This window comes from Sinocyclocheilus rhinocerous, unplaced genomic scaffold (assembly GCF_001515625.1).
Source record: "Sinocyclocheilus rhinocerous isolate Xijiao unplaced genomic scaffold, SAMN03320098_v1.1 scaffold534, whole genome shotgun sequence".
Taxonomy (NCBI): Eukaryota; Metazoa; Chordata; class Actinopteri; order Cypriniformes; family Cyprinidae; genus Sinocyclocheilus; species Sinocyclocheilus rhinocerous.
The window spans coordinates 874,821-896,159 of record NW_015646352.1 but is presented as its reverse complement, the minus strand read 5'-3'; the positions used below and the strand labels follow the sequence as shown (position 1 = coordinate 896,159).

Below are 21,339 nucleotides of genomic sequence, written 5' to 3'. Positions count from 1 at the left end.
GGATGGGTTAAATGCAGAGCTCAAATTCCGAGTATGGGACACCATACTTGGCTACACGTCACGTCTCTTTCATATGTAGGCACACCATCAGTGTGCATTATATTTTCATGTCAACAGGGGGCGCTGGATCCTTATATTGAACACCAATTTGTAATTCACATCATTACAATTAGTCAAAAGGTATTAGTCTTAAAAACTCGTGTCTGCTGTTAAAAATAATAATAATAATAATTCGATCTAAGGACTTTATGTTTATAATCACTATGCCAAAAAACTATTTAGAAACAACATTAGCATTTCAAATTACAATCAACTTTTGTCGTCGGTAACAAACAACAGCCACTATAGAGCAAATAAACAACGATTTCATTGCAATTTCTTATTTTAATTCGTTCGTTCACTGCTACAATTAAACGGTAAATCAAACAAATAATTTATGATAGAAAAAAAACACTAATTAAACGCAAAAATGTCAGTGTAACGTATTATCATGCTACCGCCCGTACACATGTCATATTCTAGATCATTCGCGAGGATTCTCCACTAATAACAACCCAACAGAGCAACTTCCCTTTCAACGAAATTCAAATGTTTGTGCATTCCCTTTAAACGAACATACCATTTCAAGCGAAGGTAGGACACCTGACCGCAAAGACTGACTAACTGCGAGATTTTTTCTCTCACAGTGACTCGATCAGGTCAGCTAGTTTTTAAAAGGTGGTAATATTGTAAACAGCAGATATTATAAAGGTTTCGTTTGATTTGTGTTGATATTTTATTTGTTTTGGTACGCGTAAACCCCTATCCCCGTGACAGATAATAGCGCCCAGCCCATCTGTTCTCCTCCTGTGAAATGCGGATTGAAACAGATTGTACGACTCCACGGGTCGCAATGGCTACTGCACCGCAAGGACAACAAGTTTTGCTGTTCAGTTAAACAAGTCCTATGTGAGGAACACGACGGACGGAATCGTATAAGACACACTTTTTAATGTGAGACACTCGTTGGAAAACAGAAAAATGTCCCAGGGATGTATAACTTCTGTGGAGGAGATCCAGTCTTGGTGGGAAGTCCCCGCCATAGCGCACTTCTGCTCTCTGTTCAGGACGGCGTTCAATTTACCAGACTTTGAAATCGAGGTAAATTATACCTGTCCGAATTTACGCCTCCCTTTCCTTTCTGTCAGGTTCATTAAAACGAAACTAAACAAAAAAAATCAAGTTGGCCATATTTCCCAACCATATGACTTTGTTTGTTACTTTAAACATTCACACTATTAGTGAGCTAAGTTAATAATGGTGCGCCAGCGCAATTCTCTGATAGTGATATTGATAGAATAAAGTCAGTTATTTAGCGTTGGTTTATATAATAACAGAGCTAACCCGTCAAGCCAGCCAGAAGTCTACCCAAAACACTGGACGTGCTGACTGTTGTTTATGATTTTTTATTTATTTTTTTTACTTCAAAATAAGATTTTAATAAAGACAAAGCTTGTTTTTTTCAGTGGTTAGTAGTGTTTGGTTTTGTCTTTGTTTATAAACTGCGTGACTGAGTACCGAGTTGGGTTATATAGTAGGTTAGACTTTGTTTCACCTTGTTAAAGTCCAACAAATTGTTAATGTAATCGGTCTGTCCGTATCCGCGTTGAAGTTTAGCCTTAAATTCGAGTTTAAAGTCGCCTGTTTATTCTCGTGAGACCTGTTTTTTCATTTTGGGATTCACGCCGCAAGTGGCGTCGAGTAAGATTGACTCTTACTCTTTCTAGTAAACTTTCTAGTGTCTTGATTAATTGGATCACCTGTGCTTGTTTTGTTATGCTGTGTTTTTAAGCTTGGTGCTTTGTTGTAAACTCAAGCCAAGTTCATGATTATTGGGTTACAAGTTTATTGTTGGATCACAGGCTGCCTTCGAATTGGCCATTGTTCCATACAGTCTGTCTGTTTTGTTTATTGATTTAGTCTCTTTACAATGATGCTGTAAAATTAGTCTCAAGTTGATCTGTCGGTGCGAATGTGAGCCTGAAACATTTAAGTAGAGTCGTTTTTACATTGACACCCCCATTTTTAACATCTCCCCCTTAACTTGCATTTGGAAACAACAGTGAATTTGTCACAGGCATCAGTAAACTCGGTCCATCTCGACCCCCACATGTGTGAAACGTGCTAGTCACTGGCTTTGTTATTGCATGAAGGATTTGAGGTGCTGATCACCGCGTGCTGCTTCCCAGAAAAAGTTATAACTGGCATGATCAAGTTAGGAATTTCCTACTAGAGATTTACCGATATTGCCCTGTTTATGACAGATTATTTTATGAAAGATTATCATAAGTGTCTGATATGCAGAAATGACTTTTAATTGTTGTTGTTTTTTTAACAAAAAAATAACTAAATAAACAATAAAACAGCTTTTTATTAAAAACAACATCAATTATTACTATTAAAGAATTATTGAATTATGCAGCTGTTGTTAATTATAAAGCTAATTTATTTTATGCAGAATTTTTTGTAATAAAAATGTATTGCTTAAGAATAAATTTTAAAAAAGTAATTCAAGCAATACTTTTAAATAAGTTACTTTGCCTGTAGGTGCTATTTTTCAGAGAAAAGCGATGCCATTGATCAGTAAAGTATTAATAAACTAAAGTTGAACAGTGAATATTTGTGAAAAAATAGATGTCATCGGTTTCTAATTGGTATGTTAGATGATTGCTATGGCATGACCATTTTTGGGTCATGTTTGATTTAGATTTTTTTTTTTGCAACACTGAGCTTCCTGAATATGTTTACTGTGTGCACAGTTTTTGTAATCTTATTTAATGCAGTGATCACAGATTACAGGCAGTGTGTGTCAATGCAGTGTCAAAGGATTTACATTCAGAGGGTGGGGGTCTGTGTCAGGCGCAAGTCAATGACCGTTTCGCGATTCATCCTTGCATCCTAATTGCATTCAGCGTAGGTGTCCAAGGTCATTCAGCTCAAAAGCTCTGTCCCACTTCAGTATCCTGGTAACTTTGCAGTCGTGCGTGAATGGGACTGTGAATAATCCAATCGGTTGCTTTAATCTTGTGATTGAGACGTTTTTCAAGTCATCCCTCACATTGTACTAGTCTTCTATTATAATCTTTTGTCTTAATCTCAATTGTCCTAATGCCTATTAGTGTTAGATTGGCTGTTATACACAGTAAGGATTCTCATGTCTTTGCATTACCGCAGAAGATTTTGTGTGAAAATTTGGTTGAACATGTTTTGGCATTGTAATTCCTTATAGATTTGAAGAACTTTTCAATTTTATGTTTAGTTCAAGTGCAAAAATGCTAAATTGGACTTTTGTTTTACTTGCATCCACTTTGTGTCTTTGGATTTCTGTCAGACTTTGTCATCTCATTTGCTTGAGCCAGTCAACACAAGTTGATGGGATTGTAATCAAAGTAGATCTACCAGCAACTCGCTCAAAGATGATCCTCAATGTGGTGATGCATCGGCTTAGCTGACGTTTTCATGTACCTGATCTGTTTGTTTTCAGCCCTTGTGGGTCTTATCCAGGGCCATGTCTAAAAAAAAAAGCAGGTGGATAGTTCAGTAAATAGAACCCAAATCCAGGTATAAGAGGATTCAATGTTTTTTACGTAGGAGAAAGCCTACCCTAAAAGGTGGCTCTATGACTGTTTGTCTTAAATTAACAGATTAACTTTGCGCGTTGATTTTCTCACACACCTCATTTTTGTCACAAAGACCTTGATCTCACCTGTTGAATAGGCTATTTGTTCATCAGTTGAATCAAATTCTGACTTATGAACATTTTATAATATAAACTGGGAAAAGCAAAGTCAGGAATCTTGTTTTATCAAAGAATCTTGCATTATTTTGCCATAATAAGGCTGAAAACCACTGAAAGATTGAATTTGCTGATGATTGTCATTGGTCACCCTCCGAGCACAAGCTTTGTGTGTCGAACACAGTGGATATTACAAAGTCAGTAATCCAGTATGAAGTTTAAGGTGTTGGCCAGCTCCTTTTCTTCTCAGGGGCTGACAATGGAGATTCTTCTTGGCAAGCTGACAATACGGCTCCTTGCACACTGTTCTTTGGTTACACTTCACAGTCTCGCTCCATATCTCTGCCCTAGATGAGAGAAGGTCTCGGCAGGAAGAGGCCTTATTTGCTTGGGCTGTCTCCGTGCTCTTTGTCTGTGTGAAGCACGCTTGATTTCCTGGCAGTGTGGCTGTGAAACGAGCCCTGAAATCCCACCGCCTCCAAGAGCTGAGAGAGGCTTCTTCAGGATGTCCTCCTCACCCCTCATACACAAACACAGCCAGAGGACCAAGCCTGCTGACTCCACACAGAGGATGAGAGTTGGTGTTTTGTTGCTTGTCTGTTTTCATGTCTTCATTATCAATTTGATGGTGTCTAGAGAGTGGGTGGATAATTGATCTGTGAGCGTTTGTTCCAAGCGTTTGCCACAGCAAAAGATATATACAAAAGATTTATATATATATATATATGTTTTTTTTTAATTTGCAAAGATTAAATTTTTACAGGGTTTGATGCAGTCATCCTCGTAATTGACTCTTCATTTGATCCTCTTGTGGCTGGACTCCTTTTGCACAGGTTTGCTAGTTGTTTCCCTGTGTCTTTTCTAATGAGAATCTGTGACTGATCGAGTTTATAATTCAGACTACTGATGCACCCCTAATTAACGCTTGTCTCTGTCAGAGATCACATAGGCCATTGTGCAAGAGCTAATTAAGCCTTTGTCGAGCTCTGATGTAGCACGTCCACATGTTCCCTGACAGTTGTTTGTCTCATCTATGATCTTTTACATGGCAGAATTTTCTCAGTGTCTTCCCAGTGGATTATCACAGACTTCCCCCTTTCATCTTCCTCATCTCACCTTCAGCTCTGGGTACAAATGCCCCCTTATGCCCCCTTTCCTCCACCCAACTTGGGGTTGTGTGTTCTGCCATTGTTGAATAGAGCTTCACACACTGCTACTCCATCATTGGCCCTGGCATGAGCATGACTAAATCACAGATGGTGGCTTTCTTTGCCTCTCCCCCCGGAGAGCCAAGATGGTCGTAACTGGGTGCTGGTGTTTGTCTGGGGCACCTTTTCTTTAGAGCCTCGCAATGCTTGATTGTAAAGGGAGATTTAATCTCAATGGGGCCTGGCGGAGCGGGAGCCGACAACGGCTCTTGTTTTGAAAAGCAGATGGATTAAGATGAGGAAAATGGATTTGTGTCAGGAGGATCTGTAGTGCTCTCTCGTTTTGCTCCAACACCGGGTGCCGATTGAGAAGGATGGCCATGAGCGTGTATGCGTGTGCATGTGTGAAGCCTGTGTTGAATTAGCAGCTTTGATGTGTGAGGGGCTCATTCTCGGTAGAGCTCCTGTGGTTTTGAGGAGGAGGAAGTGAACTCTGGCTGTGGGATTTGCACCATCAATAACTGATGGGTCATCAGGCCTTGTTTCAGACCCCAGATGCTGCGGCTTGAAAAGGACTGCTCTCACCCACCTTCATTCTCCTTACTTTAGCAAAGGAAAAACAGTCTCCTCTTGGCATTTATCGAAATCCTCAGACATTTTTCTTTGCAAATCTTCGGTTTGTACTTCTAATTCATGACCGGCATTTTGTTTTGTTGTCTCTCCGCGTTCATCACTAATCACGCAATGCCGACGTTCTACATCATCCGCCGGAACGGCTTCCGCGTATGACAGTTGGTGGAAGTGATATAAAAGTGTTTATTACGTTTGAAATATGGATATTTTTCTTACAAAAACACATCGATTCGCTACAGGAGGCCTTTGTTCACCCCCCTGAGCCGTGTGAGGCACAATTTATTATGAATGCGCGAGCTTTATTTGACGACTTGTGGACTGTTCAACTGCAACACCCGCTGACTGCAATGATTGAGCTTGGAATAGCCAGGACAATTTTTAATATAACTCCGACTGGATTCGTCTGAAAGAAGAAAGTCATATACACCTAGGATGCTTCGAGGGTGAGTAAAACACAAGCCAATTTTCATTTTTGGGTGAACTAACCCTTTAACAGTATCGCTTTTTATTAATTAGGATAGCTTGCCAAGGCAATTTTACTTGTCCCACACTGTTTGCAACATGAATGATCTCTCTTCGTGTCCAGACTAAAGATTTTTGCTATGATGTGATAATTCGTTCAAGATTTATCGGGTCAAGATTTATGTATTTATTTATTTTAAAGAAATTAATACTTTATTCAGCCAGGACTCATTAAATTCGATCAAAAGTTACAATAAATTGAAATAGATTTCCTTTACAAATAAATGCTGTTCATACTTTCTATTCATCAAAGAATCCTGAAAAAATGTTTCCACAAATACTGTTTTCATCATTGATAATAATAAGAAATGTTTCTTGAGCAGCAAGTCAGCATATTCGAACGATTTCTGAAGGATCATGTGACACTGAAGACTGGAGTAATGGCTGCTGAAAATTACATTACAGGACATTGCAGGAATAAATAACATTTTAAAATTAGGGCTGGGCGATATAGCCTTTTCATATAAGTCGATATAGATAATTATCACGATAAATTTCAAATCTCAATTTTTTTCAAGTTTAAATGCAGATTTTTGCACCCATGTGAAAGTTGTAGAAACCTGACTGTTAATTGTGGTTTCAGGGTGCTTTCACACTAGCACTTTTGGTGCGCACCCGAGTTCGATTGACATCAGAGTTCGTTACGTTTGGATGATGTGAACACTGTTGTCCGAACTCTGGTGCGCACCCCGAAACGTACCATAAGTGCCATTATGTACTGAAGTTTTGGAAATAAAACCAATGGTTCAAAAACAATAAATGTGAAAGTGAAGAGAGCAATGCTACGCATTTTGCCCCCTTCTCCTGCACCGTTGTTACTAAGCAATGGGTTAAACTGCTGCTGGCTTGATGACGCAAATGAACCGTGGTTCGGACCCAAATAAAATATGAACGCAGTCCAGCGGGGGAAGGGGGAGCAATCGAACTCTGGTTCGGACCAGGCAATCGAACCAAGTGTGAAAGCACCCTTAAAACTACTCTTCAACCAAATAAAATCATTTGTGTTCTTCACTGAATTCAAGCGCTTCACAACGGATTTCACAGCGCTGTTTAGTGCTCGCGTGACAGTAACTTATCAGTGAGTAAACGTATCTGCTCTAGTAAGCTCGCGCTGCCATTTGAACTTGAGCCGAGCGGATAAATGGTCCATGTGGTGCGGTTCAAATGAGTTTCGTTCCGCTTTTGGTGCATAAACATTATATCAATCTCTTGTTATCGTTTTATCGAGGAAAATTATTAGGGGTGTCCCCGACTAAGGATTTTCATAGTCGAATTGGAATTTCGAATCTTGCCGATAGTCCACTGATATTCGAATCATATGTTTGGGGGCGGGGCAAAATACATTACCAAGAGTTAAGTCAGACATTCGACAGTCATAATTACTGACGTTAACACACAGGGAAAATGTGTAATGGACACCTCGCAGATAACGGGGTAAATGTTTTATGTTTTGATTAAAAGATAGTTAACATTAAACGTCAGCAAAACCCTAAGAATTCAAAACATTTTTTACAATAGTGCTCTCATTATAACGTTGTGTATATGACAGTTAGGGTTGTGACGGTGAGGAAATTTTCCCACCGGTTAATCGACAAGTGTCAACACCAGTAATACCGGTGTCACCGTGGGGGCGTTCCCTCTTTTCCTACACCGGTATCACCGTCAGCACCGTCTATCGCGGCAAGCCTAATGACAGTAGTTATTAATTTTCTGCATTTCTGTTTTGAGCTGCGCGCGGTGAAGATGACCAGTAGAATGAAGCATCCAATAGCAGGTTTTTAATCAATGGGATTTAACTCATCATTTATCTCGTATAGAATATGCTTCGTTATTTATACAACATAACGTTAATATTACGACTTATAGGCTATCTGCACAAAATGCCCCAAATGCATGAACGTTTATGTGCGGCTCTGAATTAACTCCTTTTGTGGACGCGTTATTCACGCAACAACGTGCAGAAACATGGCAACTAAACTCTTCACAGCATTTTAATATAATAGTGTTCTCATTATAATGTTATGTATATGATAGTCCCAGTCATACTTATTATTATTCTGCATTGTTGCTTGTCCTGCTCGAGCTGCGCGCTGAAGAGATAATCACCGTACAATGTAGCGCTTTACTGCAGCGCAACTCAACCAAATGTATCTTATACGAGATACATAATATACACGATATATATATAAACCGGCTGAAATGTTTTGAAATCACTTGTAACCCTACCTGATAAAAAAAAATCCAGTCTCTCACTCTGCCTGTGTCAATTTGTGTCTTGTTAAAGATTTAAATCCTTGCCGCCAAGATGCTCCTCTGTCGGTCACGGATTATGGAAAGTTATCTTAATAGGCTGTATAATAACTTATTGGTAGAAAACCGGTAGTTCTATGTGAAATCAGACATTTGAGGACCCCCACATAGTCAAAATGGCATGATCAACACCCCGCGAATATTCGACTGTGAGATTGGTAGTCGAATCAGGCTCCTCCTATCTAAGCATCGAATCGTCGACTATTCGGGGTCACCCCTAAAAATTATATATACTAGACAGATTTATCAGTGTCTGTGATTTCTCTGATTCCAAAAATGGGGTCTTAAACCACTCATAACAACTGCATAACAACCACCTAGCATCATGGTGTCATGTTTTGCATTAACTTTGCATTCTTCATCTGTTAAATAATGACCCCATGCAACACTGAATCCATCATATGTACACAACACTTCTGCCTTAACCACCGTATCCATCCACATTTTTATTACCAACCCCCCACCTCTGATTGACAGGTGAGGGTAGAAGTAAATGTATCAGATGGTTCCACATGGGGTACGGGTGGAACGGGGTGGAGGGGTTTGTACTCCTGTGGTGTTTGTTTCAGGCAGCTTCATTGTTGAAGTGCCCCATGGCTCCCAGTGTCTGTCTCCAGTTTGAGGCTGCCGCTCCACACGCCGTTGCTTGTTTGTGTTTCGTCTGGGATGAAATCGAAGCCCCCATTGTGATTCTAGTTTGTCGGGTTTGTGTTAACCCGCTTAGAGTGTGACTGTCAGGTGTTCCTCAGAGCGACGTGCTGTTTTTTGCTCGTGGCAGCATGATGCAAGAACCTGCTGGGAGCTCGTAAGAGCACGATGGGAAATCTGATGTTTAGTGTGTCATCGGGGATTGCAGCTCTCTCCCCGCAGACAGTTGAGTAGGTGGGGCGGCAGCGATGGGGGCTCCAGCGGGAATGTCACCCTGTAGGATGGAGTTGGATGGTGGGGGGAGGCTGAACGCATGAGACGTGAGGGACCCTCAGCCTACAGCGGAGGTGGCAGAGAGAGCGTGAACGTGTAAAGCGTGTGTGTGTGTTTTAGAGGGGTGTGCTGGGGGGTGTCAGTGTGCTTTGAGAGGCGAGTTTCTAACAGTGGCCCAGCTAGACCCACTCAACTGCTCTTGGGAACAGTTGACAACCCCTCTACATTGCGAGTAAATCACTCGCAATTATTATTATTATCTTATCAGTATTATTGTTAGTTTTTCCACATTCTTTTTTACAGAAACACTGAATAACCAAAAAAGCAGCACCGCCAGTCCTAAGTTCAGTTAAAATGACTAATATGCATTCATACATGGTTTTAATTCTAATTACTAAAGTTCTACCATTAAATAATACTTGATTATCATATAATGCTTGACTGACTGATGTTAAGAATGTAGTACTTTCAGATATTTAAAAAGCTGTGCCATTTTACAAACATTTATATAAATATTTAAAACACACACACACACATGCATATATGGTATATCAGTCTGGCGAGTAAACAAAAAAATGTACTAGCCAATGGCGATTCAATTGCCAAGGTGTCCGTAGAGGGTTGAGTTGTTTGGAGAGAAGCCATGGTTGTCTTGTCTGTTATGCTTATGGTAATGTTTCCTGGTTGTGCTCACATCACGACACACTCTGTTTGCTGAGGGTCTTGATGTTAAAAATAGTCAATGTCAGTTTGCTCTGACCTCTTTTTCAGACCAACTCAAACTGAACTCTGAAATTGGACTTTCTTGGTCTTTCTATGCCGTAAACAATCAGCCCTGCCTTATTTTGAGTATTAGCCTACTACTACTACTACATGTTTGGCTTACAACTAGTTGCTAGTAAATGTAGCTTAATTCATACCTACTTCAGATACATTTAAGTTGACACTTTGGGTCCAAAAGTCAGACTTGAGTCACACCTAAATTCAGACTCAACTTAGACTCATATGCAATTGACAAATATTAACTTAAATTATGTTTATGCCTACAAGAAGTATTTTATCTGAATATTGTGGAACTGTAGATAAGCAAGTCTCTTCTGTAGTCTCTATTATGAAAACAAAACCAACCAACTTCTAATATTTTTTTATATATTTTTTAATTATGATTTTAAGTTATCTTTACTGACAAGGCATGGTTTAACCTGTTGACATTTGTTTAGCAGGAATACTTTCATAGACTGCAAGTATTGTAACATTCTCTCAAACACATGGTGCCAATGTAAGTAATGAGAAGTCATTTTGTGCAGTAGTTTTTCTTGATAATGTTTTAAAACTTTTTATTTTTGTTGTGTTTATAAGTGTCATTGTGTATGTTTTAAGGTATCAAGCCCAAATGCTCAGTTTTGTTTTACTTTCCCTGGCAAACTGGTCCTGTGTTAATGGTCCATACATAAGCACATTATTGCACCAGGTGGTATAGACTAATAATATCCTGTTCAAGATGTTGGCAACAAGACCACCAAGTGGAGGCCATGCAAGAGACTTGAGAATATGGGGAGGCCATTGTGAGGGGAGGTTTCCTACTGTTAATGATCCCCATTCAGTTGCCTGTACAATGTTCCCAAACCCTGGATGTGTCTGACCACCCATCCATGGCCACCTGTTGCACCTGGCCCTGACATTGAGACGGGTGGCCCAGCTCTGGTGTTTAAGCTGCCCTGCTCTTGAACCTTTCTAAAATTTGACTGGTGGGTGGTATGACCAAAAAACTTTTTTGAAAATTGAACCCAAAAATGTTTGCATTTTACACAACCATATAATAATACCCAGTTATGAATCTAGAATTTAGTATTTAAAGTCCCCCTGTAGTGAAAATCAAGTTTTTTATGTTGTGTCATTATCCGTGTATGCCATTGTTTTGCGTTTACTACAGTTCAGTGGATCAGGAGGCGCAGGCTGGTGTGACTGAGTGGAGGTGGGACTAATTTGCATATTCATAGATCAGCGTATAGTAAATGAGGCAAGGGTGTAGAGTTGCATTCAAGCTATTTTAAGGAATGATTAAATAAGAAATAATTAAAGGTACATCATCTAATCTGATTATTTTGTGATTTTTAGTTTGGAAGAAATAACTATTTTAGTTAAGTTACAAATAGAAGACATTAAAAAAAGCAATACATTTTTACATTTCACTGGATGAGCCATAATTATTTGTAAAAGTATACAGTAAATATACTGTACTTGTAGTGTTGTCAAAAGACCCGGTACTTCGGTACCAAGTCGGTACTAAAAAAATGAAAACGTTACGGTACCAGGTTTTTTTAAGTACCGGTGGTACCGAGTACCCGGTCAACCCGGTTCTTGATGCGCTATCCAAAAGGTGCGCAGATGCGCTCTCTTCATAAAAGTACTGAGACATGGCGTCATCAAAAGGAGGAAACACACCAAACTAACAAAACACTTTAAAGACACCCAGATCAAATGAAAGCGTTCAAGCAGGTAAGTTTCATTTTAATTTTTAATATTTAGATCAATGTTTCCCATACATTGATTTATTAGTGGCTGCAGCCACAATATCAAAACTGACCACCACAAATAGATTTTCCAAAAGGCTTTGACTTCGTTGAATAAACATGAGCACTGCACGTGTCAAAGTCCAAACCCGGTGCGGGTGTTTTTATATCACTGTATTTCTGAAGGAAACTGACTGTCTTCAAAAATTATGGATGCCATTTTCATTTCATCTTGCATGTAATGTCTGAGCAGCGTTTGTGAGCTGAGTGCTGCTTTGTGTATAGCCGTTACTGGGGAAACCTCCTGCTTTACAAGCGCCTCCTGCTGGCAGAGAATGAATTAGCATATATATGCCATCACAAATTGAGTGCAAGTCTGTGGGAAACACCGCTTCTGTTATGAATATTATTCAATATTAGCAAGCATGTTTTTGTGTTTTGCTTTGGTACCGAGAACCGTGGATTTTCACTGGTATTGGTACCGAATACTGAAATTTTGGTACCGTGACAACACTATGTAGTTGAAGAAAAAAAAAGGAAAATAAATAAAAAAGTTGTTAATAAAAGTTCTATGTTTTATATATACGCTAAAGTAAGTTTGACGTTGTATTTTGTTATTGCGTTCAAGCAATTGATGCCGAATTGTCGCTAATTCGAAAGAGAAAGTAAAATGCGTACAGCGCTTTTAAGCTATTTAAAAGCGAAGGAAAGCAAGGAAAAAAGGGAACGCTCCCGCCTGACATGTCTGTCAGCCATCAGCGATGGACAATGGCATAGTATATCGGCCTAACCCTAGTTCACGGTCTTCCTGTTGCTCCCTTACACAGCAAAAGCTGTTTTGCCCATATACCATCTGTTGAGAGTTTCTGGTGTGCACCAGGAACTGATATGGGGGTGGCTCAGTTTTGCTAAAGCTCTGTCATGGCAGAAGCACAAACCTTTATCAGTGACACATGCATTTGTCATGTGCCCTACCACGTCAGCCACATTGAAGATTTGCTTGGTAAACTATTAAAGGGATAGTGTATTCTTAAACGTCGTCTTTTCTATTCTTAAAAATATCACACAGGGTGAGTAAATGATGACAGTATTTTCATTGTTAGGTGAACTCTTTAATCTTGGACTTGAAAATATTACTCCTAATGACTCATCAAAGGCTTTCACTTTGGTTTCTTGCCCAACTGTGCTGTGCTTGCCATACCTGTTTTGCTAGTTGGTTAAGAAAGAAGATTGAGGTCGGAGATCTTCAGGGAACTGTTAGAGGAGACTTTGTGGAGGAAAGGACACGTACAACATTAATTCCCCTTCTCTGCCATCTGAGCCACTGAATGGCACTTCAAAAGCGAAGTGGGGTTGTGTTAATCCCCCGCAGTTGGCCTCAGGTTTGAAGTGTGATCAAAGTCGAGGCTGCACTGATAGATGGGCCCACTCTGGCCCTCTTACTGTCAAGGGACCAGGAAGTTTTGTAGGCGTAACGGAAGATCTGAGGGATGTGTGGAAGGCCAGAATGGCCCATCACTCGAAGATGATCCTGGATGTTCATGACAACCCCAAACACTCACAGTGTGAGTGAGTCATGAAGAGATGGATACAAATAGATGAATACGTGAAGAGGTACAAAATTTGCCCACCCATAAGCCTTTTTGTTACAGTGGATGCATTTCACCTCTGGATTTCCTGCCCAAGCAGACTGTCTCCTTCAATAAGGAGTTTCACAGACACTTTAGACTCTTTGAGTGCCTGGAGGGGATAATCAATAGCTCTTAAATTGCTTTAACAATCAACCCAAAATAGCCTAATAGATTCAGCATGTTAAGCAATACCACTGACATTTTTTCCTAGAGAACAATCTAAGGACATTGCATTTTTTTTCACCTTAAGCACAAACGTGTCTCATCCTGTTTTTCAAGCTCTCCCTCTGTTTTTCCTCCTACTGACATGGGGCTCTTGGTTTCCTTGCCTCTCTACAGCCAGGAGGTGTGTGAGCTGACCCTCTGTGACCCCGTTCTCTCCACCATTTCTCTAGAGAGAAACAGCTATCTGCAGCTTGAGTGAATCTCACAATGAATGGATGGGCTGCCTCTCTCGCCCTTGAGTTAATTTTGTAGTGTCACTCTGTTCTGAAGGGGTAAAGGGGGAGGATGTTTTATACGGGAGCTGAAAAGTGCTCCATGTTGCCTGAGGGACTGAGTAGCTCGCTGAGTCCTTGTGAAAGGAAAGCAACCGCAGTCACTAAGCTCCTTGAGATGGACCGTGATGGAGCACTGGCCATTTACATTTCTCAATATCCCTCTCCCTCTTTCTTGGTGACATTGGGCATTCAGAGGAGAGAGAAGTGCATGCTGGGTCAGGTTGTGATGGGTCACCCCAGTCCTAGCCGTGGCTGTGGGCTCATGCTGTCGCTTGGCTTCTCTTCTGCTCCTTTCAGTAGGGAGTTTGCAGTCCCACTTATTACCGCTTCATAAACCCTCAATAGCTGCAACAAAATGGAATAAGACGGGGGGTCAAGGTTAAACCTCAGTTCCATCTTGTTGCTAGAAGCTGTATTGAGAACCTGGAAAATTTTTGGGTGCATTTTCAGTGTAGTTACTCTAAGGATTTTACCATATATCCAAGTCAGGTGGTTTCCATTGTTAATTCATATTGACAGTGACTTATTGCTTCTCGTATTGGTTTTTACCTAATGTTTTCATAGCCTGTTTAGATGTCTAATTTGCTTTGAATTGTCATTAAACTGACACTTTCATCTAGTGCAAATTGCAGTACACCTATTATTGGGAAAATCCCTTCAGAGTAACCCAGGATGAAGTGTCTTGCCCAAGGTCACAATGGTAATAGCTCATGGATCGCCCCTTGAAGGGATTGAGCCTACAATGGTGCCCAGATCTTTCATGACTTGGCTACGCCAGATGTTATGATTTAATGCATCAGTTTGCTTCAGGAATAAGGACTTCTGACCAAAGCCATTCAAGTTGTGCCACCCTTGGTACTTAACCTTCACATGAATTGCATTTGTGAATCACATCACAAAGTATGTTTACTTGCACTTTAAAAGTTTGATTTTAAACACTTTATTAGCTTATTAGCATGCATATTACTAGTATATTGGCTTTATATTGGCTTATAAAGCACACAGCCTTATTCTGCATGAGCATATTTTAGATTCCTTAATCCTGCCCCATACCTAAACTTAACAAATACCTTTTAAACTATTAATAAGCAGCAAATTATTGGTTTACTGAGGCAAAAGTCATGGTTAATAGTTAGTTAATAGTCAGAATTGGCCCCCAAACTAAAGAGTGACCGTCTTTTTAAAATTGAGATGGACCAGTGATGGATGATAGATTGCTTTAGTCAAACTAACTTCAATCTTTTGAAGTGCAAGGTTGAGAACCAATGGAACACTTGGTAAATTTGGTCATGTTAACACTACTAAACTGAACAATCAATCCCCGCACACCTAAACACTACTAAACTAAAATAAACTATACTTATAAAGTTATTATACTACAATTGGCCTCTGTGAAAGACAGGTGATGCTCAAGGTGCATTCAATCCTTTTAAATATTCAAATATGCATTGTGTGGTTGGACAGATGAGGACCGTAACTTGACTACACGAAGCCCGCTGTCGTTTAATTATAACTGTACATACTTAAATGTACTTACTGTGACATACCCCTACTCTATGTGCTGATTAACCAATCAAAGCTGACCTTGGACTAAATGTCATTAACACACAGTGGAGAAAGAAAAGATATATGAGGATGAGTTATAAACATTTATACAGGAACTTTTTGAACTACAGGTTTATCCAAGTCAAATGGTGCATGAAAGTGCTTTGTAGTGGTGTAACCTTGCAGCTTAAAAGATCAAATTAAGGTGACACCACTTTCACCCAACATTCAGTGCACATTTAGAGTGTGTTTTTAACATGTGGCTCTTGCAAACAAAAGAAGTTTGTCAGGTTGGTTCCTGAACTGGCTATGGTTGAGTGTCATCACTCTACAGGCAGTTCCTTGTAACAGCAATTTATTTTTCTCTGGTTTCAGTCATAATGCATAATGACAACCTTAGAAGGTAGTCAAACATGATGTTATTGCATCCCCTTACTTTTAGCTTTAGTAAGAGTTTTGTAATAGGAGGTTACATTACATTGTTTCACTGAAAATGTCAAGCTACCATATGAAATTCATAAATCTACACTACTACTGAGAGTGCCTCACGCTATGTGGCTTTAGTTAGCCACAACATTTTCTCATCAGTGAAAGAGTGGTATAAAAATGTCAGGCTAGGCTGTTAAAGCTGACATCATTTCATAAGTTTGTAAAAGCAGCTGCTAGTTAAACTCAACCCTGCTATAATGGCTAACCTCCCCTGCCTGCTGTTCTCTGTTTGATAGGAACTTGAGCAAGCACTACTGAAACATGACCAAGACTTCCTCTCAGACCTCCTCTGCTCCCTGCTGAAAGGATGTTACCAGCGCAGCGACATCACGTAAGTGCATCACCATCAGTATTTCCTGTTCCCATTAACAGACTTACAGTCACAGTGTAACTGAAGTAGCATCAGTTCTTTTCTTCCGTATTGTGACGTACATCCGAGTAAAACAGATTAATGAAAAAAAAATTAATAAAATGCAGGACGAGAATTATTTTAATTAAAAATTGTGATGTCAAAACAAATGACAAAAATGAAATGATAAAAAATATAACAATAATAATAATAATAATAATAATTTATGCATTTAGCAGATGCTTTTATCCAAAGTGACTTACAGTGCATTCAGGCTATACATTTTTTACCAGTATATTAAATATGCGTTTAAAAAAAAATAATTTAAATAAAAAAACTTGTGGCATTATTAGGGTTGGGTACCGAACTCTGTACTTTATGGGTACCGACCGAATTGCATCGGTACTACCGAGTACCAATTCACGTTAAATCAATCGGTGCCAAATTTCGGTACCTGAGAACGCATCTGGGTGCATACGCTACAGAGAGAGAAAGAGAAACCCTGTGACGTGAGGTCACCCCTGCAACTTGTTCAAACAACACACAGGGCAAGCCGAAATGTTCTGAAGTGTGGTTACATTTCTAGGGCCATATGGTTTTTGCGAAAACACAGACAGGATCGTGGAGTCCATTCATAAAAATGTAATTTACTCTAGTGCGGAATGCCACGGAATTCGTCAATTTTGGACGAATAAATCAAAAGTTGCCACTTAATTCGAATTGCGATATGAACTAGTGTCTATGAATATTAAAATGCAAAAAGACGGTTTAAATATGAATCCTACATGTTCCGCTTGCCTCTGTATGTATGAATGGCGGAAACACGTTTTTTTTTACTACACAAATACTGAAGCACGCGTGACGCTCGCGGTGATTTTCGGCCTCTGTGTATCACTATATGACGGCATGAACACAAAAACTTAATCTCCAGAGCTGCTGTGAGAGTCACTTCGCGAGAATTTTACCGTTTCATTTGAGAAAATCATCATACTGTATACACACAGAAACTTCGTGATAACCTGTCAAAATAAAAGTACGGTTTAGCATGTAACAAAAATATATTACTCTTGTATTACTTTTGTACAGTATAATGTACATCTTTAAATATTCCATTTTCTATCAAATGTAAATAACAAAAATTAAATGATAAAAATAAATATTACAACCAGATTAATCACTTAATTGTAGAAAAAAATAATACAATTATTAACCTATTAAAAAAATGTTTTAAAGGAATATTCACACAATTTTTCTTCCATGTATTAATTTCAACAGTAAACCTCAGTTTGTTTGCCAAAAAATAAAAGGGTTTAATATTCATTTGATTTAAAATAAATGTTTAATGCCTTCATTTGATTTTCAGAAAAAATAAAACACGAATTTCTGGGGGGAAAAAAGAAAAAGAAAGAAAGAAAAAGTTTGTAGGGCCCTATTGTTCAAAATGTTGAAATTGAGACTTTTGGACTTATTTTTTCACTGAAATAAATGTTTTTGTAATTACACAGAGTAAAGTACCGAAAAAAGGTACCGTTGTGTACCGGCACCGAAATTCAGGTACCGGTTCAAATGTGAACGGTACCCAACCCTAGGCATAATGGCATAATGTTTTTCTTTAAAAAAAAAAAAAAGGGCCAATATCTTGGTTTAGAGTGAGGTGCTTACAATGGAAGTGATTGGGGCCAAATCTGTAAACGTAAAATGATAAAAATAACGTTTTTAATAGTATAACCACAAGACTGTAACAATATGACTGTTAACATGATTTTAGTGTGATAAAATTGCTTACTAACTTACTTCATTTCACAACCTTTTCTGTGTAAAGTTATATCCAGTTTTACAACTTTGTTGCCAAGACAACATAATGCCCTAAAATGACAAAAAATTATTTAAACATCTTTACAGCTCAAATAGACCACAAAGTTTAACATAATATAAGGGTTTTTATAACATTTTAAGCTTCACATTTCGGACCCACTTTATATTAAGTGGCCTTAACAACTATGTACTTACATTTAAATTAATAATTTGGTACAATGCACTTATTGTGTACATACATGTTTTTACATTGTACTTATATTTTAAAAATACCTGCATGTAATTACATTTGTAATTAATTTCTGTAATTACATTTATAATTACACAGTTGACCCATTCCTTACACCTTAACCCACCCTTAAACCTACCCATACCGACAAACCTGTCCCTAACCTTACCCATATCCCACCTCAATAGCAGCAAAAGTGTTTTGCAATACAATATGAACACAATAAGTACATTGTACTTAATTTCTGATGTAAGTACATAGTAGTTAAGGCCACTTAATATAAAGTGGGGCCCACATTTCTTTTAAATCCTCCTATAAGAATTGCCCCATTCACTTCAATTGCAAGTGCCATGCCGGAACCTCTTTAAAGAGCAGGTCATATGGGTTTTTGAAAAATATCTCTTGCAGTTTATAACGTAGCTATCCTTAAATGAAAACAATCTGCAAAGTTGTCAATCAAAAAAGTGCATGATAAATAAAGATATTGATTCTGAATCGCCTTAACGAGTCGTCATATTTTCGAATCTTTTGCCTGTTACTGGTATACGTCACTGGGTAACACATTTGCATAATCCCTGCCTGCCCGCGAGTCTGACCTGCCCACAAACACTTCCGCTAGTTAGTGTGTTTACATGTTGAGAAGACGCTATGTTCAAGGATACCACAGAAATACAATTCTAACCTTTTGTTGTGTGCATGTCATTTTACCAAGGACTGCTTCTGTAATCTTGGCTTTTATTTTCGTTGGCTTCTAATCTTCTTAATTTGGACTAACAAGCTCTCCGAACAACAACCTGTAAGTACGATTGATACGTTATGTGTACATTTTCAATTGAGTGCTCAAAATATCAAGTTTTTGTGCTAATATGTGATGTATACCTAGTGCAGCTTTAGGTTTCCAGGTAAAGCACGATATTAGTCTTACTGAAATAGTTCTGATAATTCGCTGTGAACCCACTATTTCCTAAGAGTGTGTCGATTAATGTAGACTGACGTTGTTCTAATCACTTCGTTTAATAATAAAGAATGTAGTGTAGCGCACAGACTTTATAATCATTGTGAAATTGCGGTTTATTTTGCTGCACTAGCAGCTATAGGGTTAATGTGGGTGAGACGAGCGAGTTAGTTAGGCTGCTGCGCCTGTGATACAGCTGTTCTGCGTTCTGATTAAAAGTTAAGACAGAGCGTCTTTTGTCTGTCGTTCTTCAAACATTACAGTAGACATATTTTGGTTTACAAACTGTATTGTTTCATCAGTTAGTCACGTTAGCACTCGGCTAACGTATCCACCATTATTGTTTTAAGTGTTCACAGTTTAGCAGTTAAACTTTAGCTGTGGGCACGATTCACTTGCATACGTGTTTTTGTATTTTATGAATATTCTGAGAAAATTACAATGTTTTCTGACCTTAGATGCATTTAAACCTGTTGTAGCCAGGGGACTCAACGCAATATTAGGACACTTTAAAATACCATATGACCTGCTCTTTAATCTCTAAAGAAATCAAGGGATTAGACATTTTTTGTTTTTTGTAAGTAATTCGTATTATGCAACAAATATTTTTATTGAGCTTAACTTGTTCTGAACCTGAAATATTCCTTTATTGAGAGTACTGTACAGTTTTGGGTGATTTAGCAACCCTCCTCTGTGTTCTTGAAAGATCTTGCGCATGCTATTGCCCAACCCACATCCTGTGTGTTGACTCAGAATCCATCTCCATCTGCATGTGACCAGTTGCCTGTAGTAGCGCTGTAGTCATGCAGCTAGGTTACCTGCAGCAGTAGTAGGTCAAGGGGCCATGGGCCCCATCCTAGTAAAAAATGTGAGTTATTGTGTGAGTCAGTGCTGTGATGAATGACTGGCCCCTAAAGGGAGCTCCCTTCCATAGTGGTGCCTCATCAGCAGCAAAAAGGAGTCCGGTCGATGACTGGGTAGGCAAGAATGATCCCTTTCGCATACTCAGGCAGGCCGTTAACCGGATGCGGGGTTTTATTGGATTCGACAGCAACTGGCATACAGGGGGAGGCCGCGGGGCACTGGCCTTTCACAGAAGTGCCCTTTTCATTCTACATGTGCTAAACGCCCCAGCAGAATGGGGGAGGGAGTGTTACGGATGAGAGAGAGGCAGAGAAAGATGGAATGGCAGGGGGCCTGCAGCTGTGAGAGAGATCGTTCTACTTTCTCAAGATAAGCCTATTCTTTCTCTCCTTTTTTGCTCTCTACCTTCTCTCTTGTTGTCCTAAGGCTCACCCTTGCCCTACGCATTAGTACCAGGAACTGGGTTTTGGGTTGATCGACTTGACCCCACCCGGAACTAACCTTTTTTTAAAGGGGTCATATGATGCTGCTAAAAAGAACATTATTTTGTGTATTTGGTGTAATGAAATGTGTTTATGCGGTTTAAAGTAAAAAAACACATTATTTTCCACATACTGTACATTATTGTTTCTCCTCTATGCCCCGCCTTTTTGAAACGCGTCGATTTTTTACAAAGCTCATCGGTCTGAAAAAGCGAGGTGTGCTGTGATTGACCAGCTATCCAATGCGTTGTGATTGGCCGAATACCCCAAGCGTGAAACACTCCAAAGAGAAAGGAAAAATTGAAATCGCATCATATGACCCCTTTAATTAATTTAATTTTTTTAGCCCATGTCATCACAAAAACACATAGTAATAGAACTTAAATCATATGAATAATTTATTAGTGAATTATCATAACTTAAAAGGTTAGTTCACCCAAAAATGAAAATTCTGTCATTAATTATTCACCCTCATGTCGTTTCAAACCCGTAAGACATTCGTTCATCTTCGGAACACAAATTAAGATATTTTTGATGGAATCTGAGAGCTGTCTGACCTCCATAGACAGCAACGCAAATGAAATGTTCCCAAGTCCAGAAACGTAGGAAGGTGCGTCACGCCGGATCTGTTTCCTACGTTGTTGTGATTTGATCTGAA

General features: G+C 39.1%; 1 protein-coding gene across 2 annotated transcripts in view; it reads left to right on the top strand.

Annotated features, from left to right (window-relative positions):
- The first annotated feature begins 881 nt into the window (after positions 1-881).
- Positions 882-21,339, top strand: part of LOC107707476 (cat eye syndrome critical region protein 2-like) — a 35,590-nt gene continuing 15,132 nt past the window's right edge. For both annotated transcript variants that reach the window (XM_016511499.1, XM_016511498.1), the window contains exons 1-2: positions 882-1,140; positions 16,224-16,318. In XM_016511499.1, the coding sequence (XP_016366985.1) occupies positions 1,021-1,140; positions 16,224-16,318 (215 nt within the window). In that variant the 5' untranslated portion in view covers positions 882-1,020. The remainder of the gene's footprint in view (positions 1,141-16,223; positions 16,319-21,339) is intronic.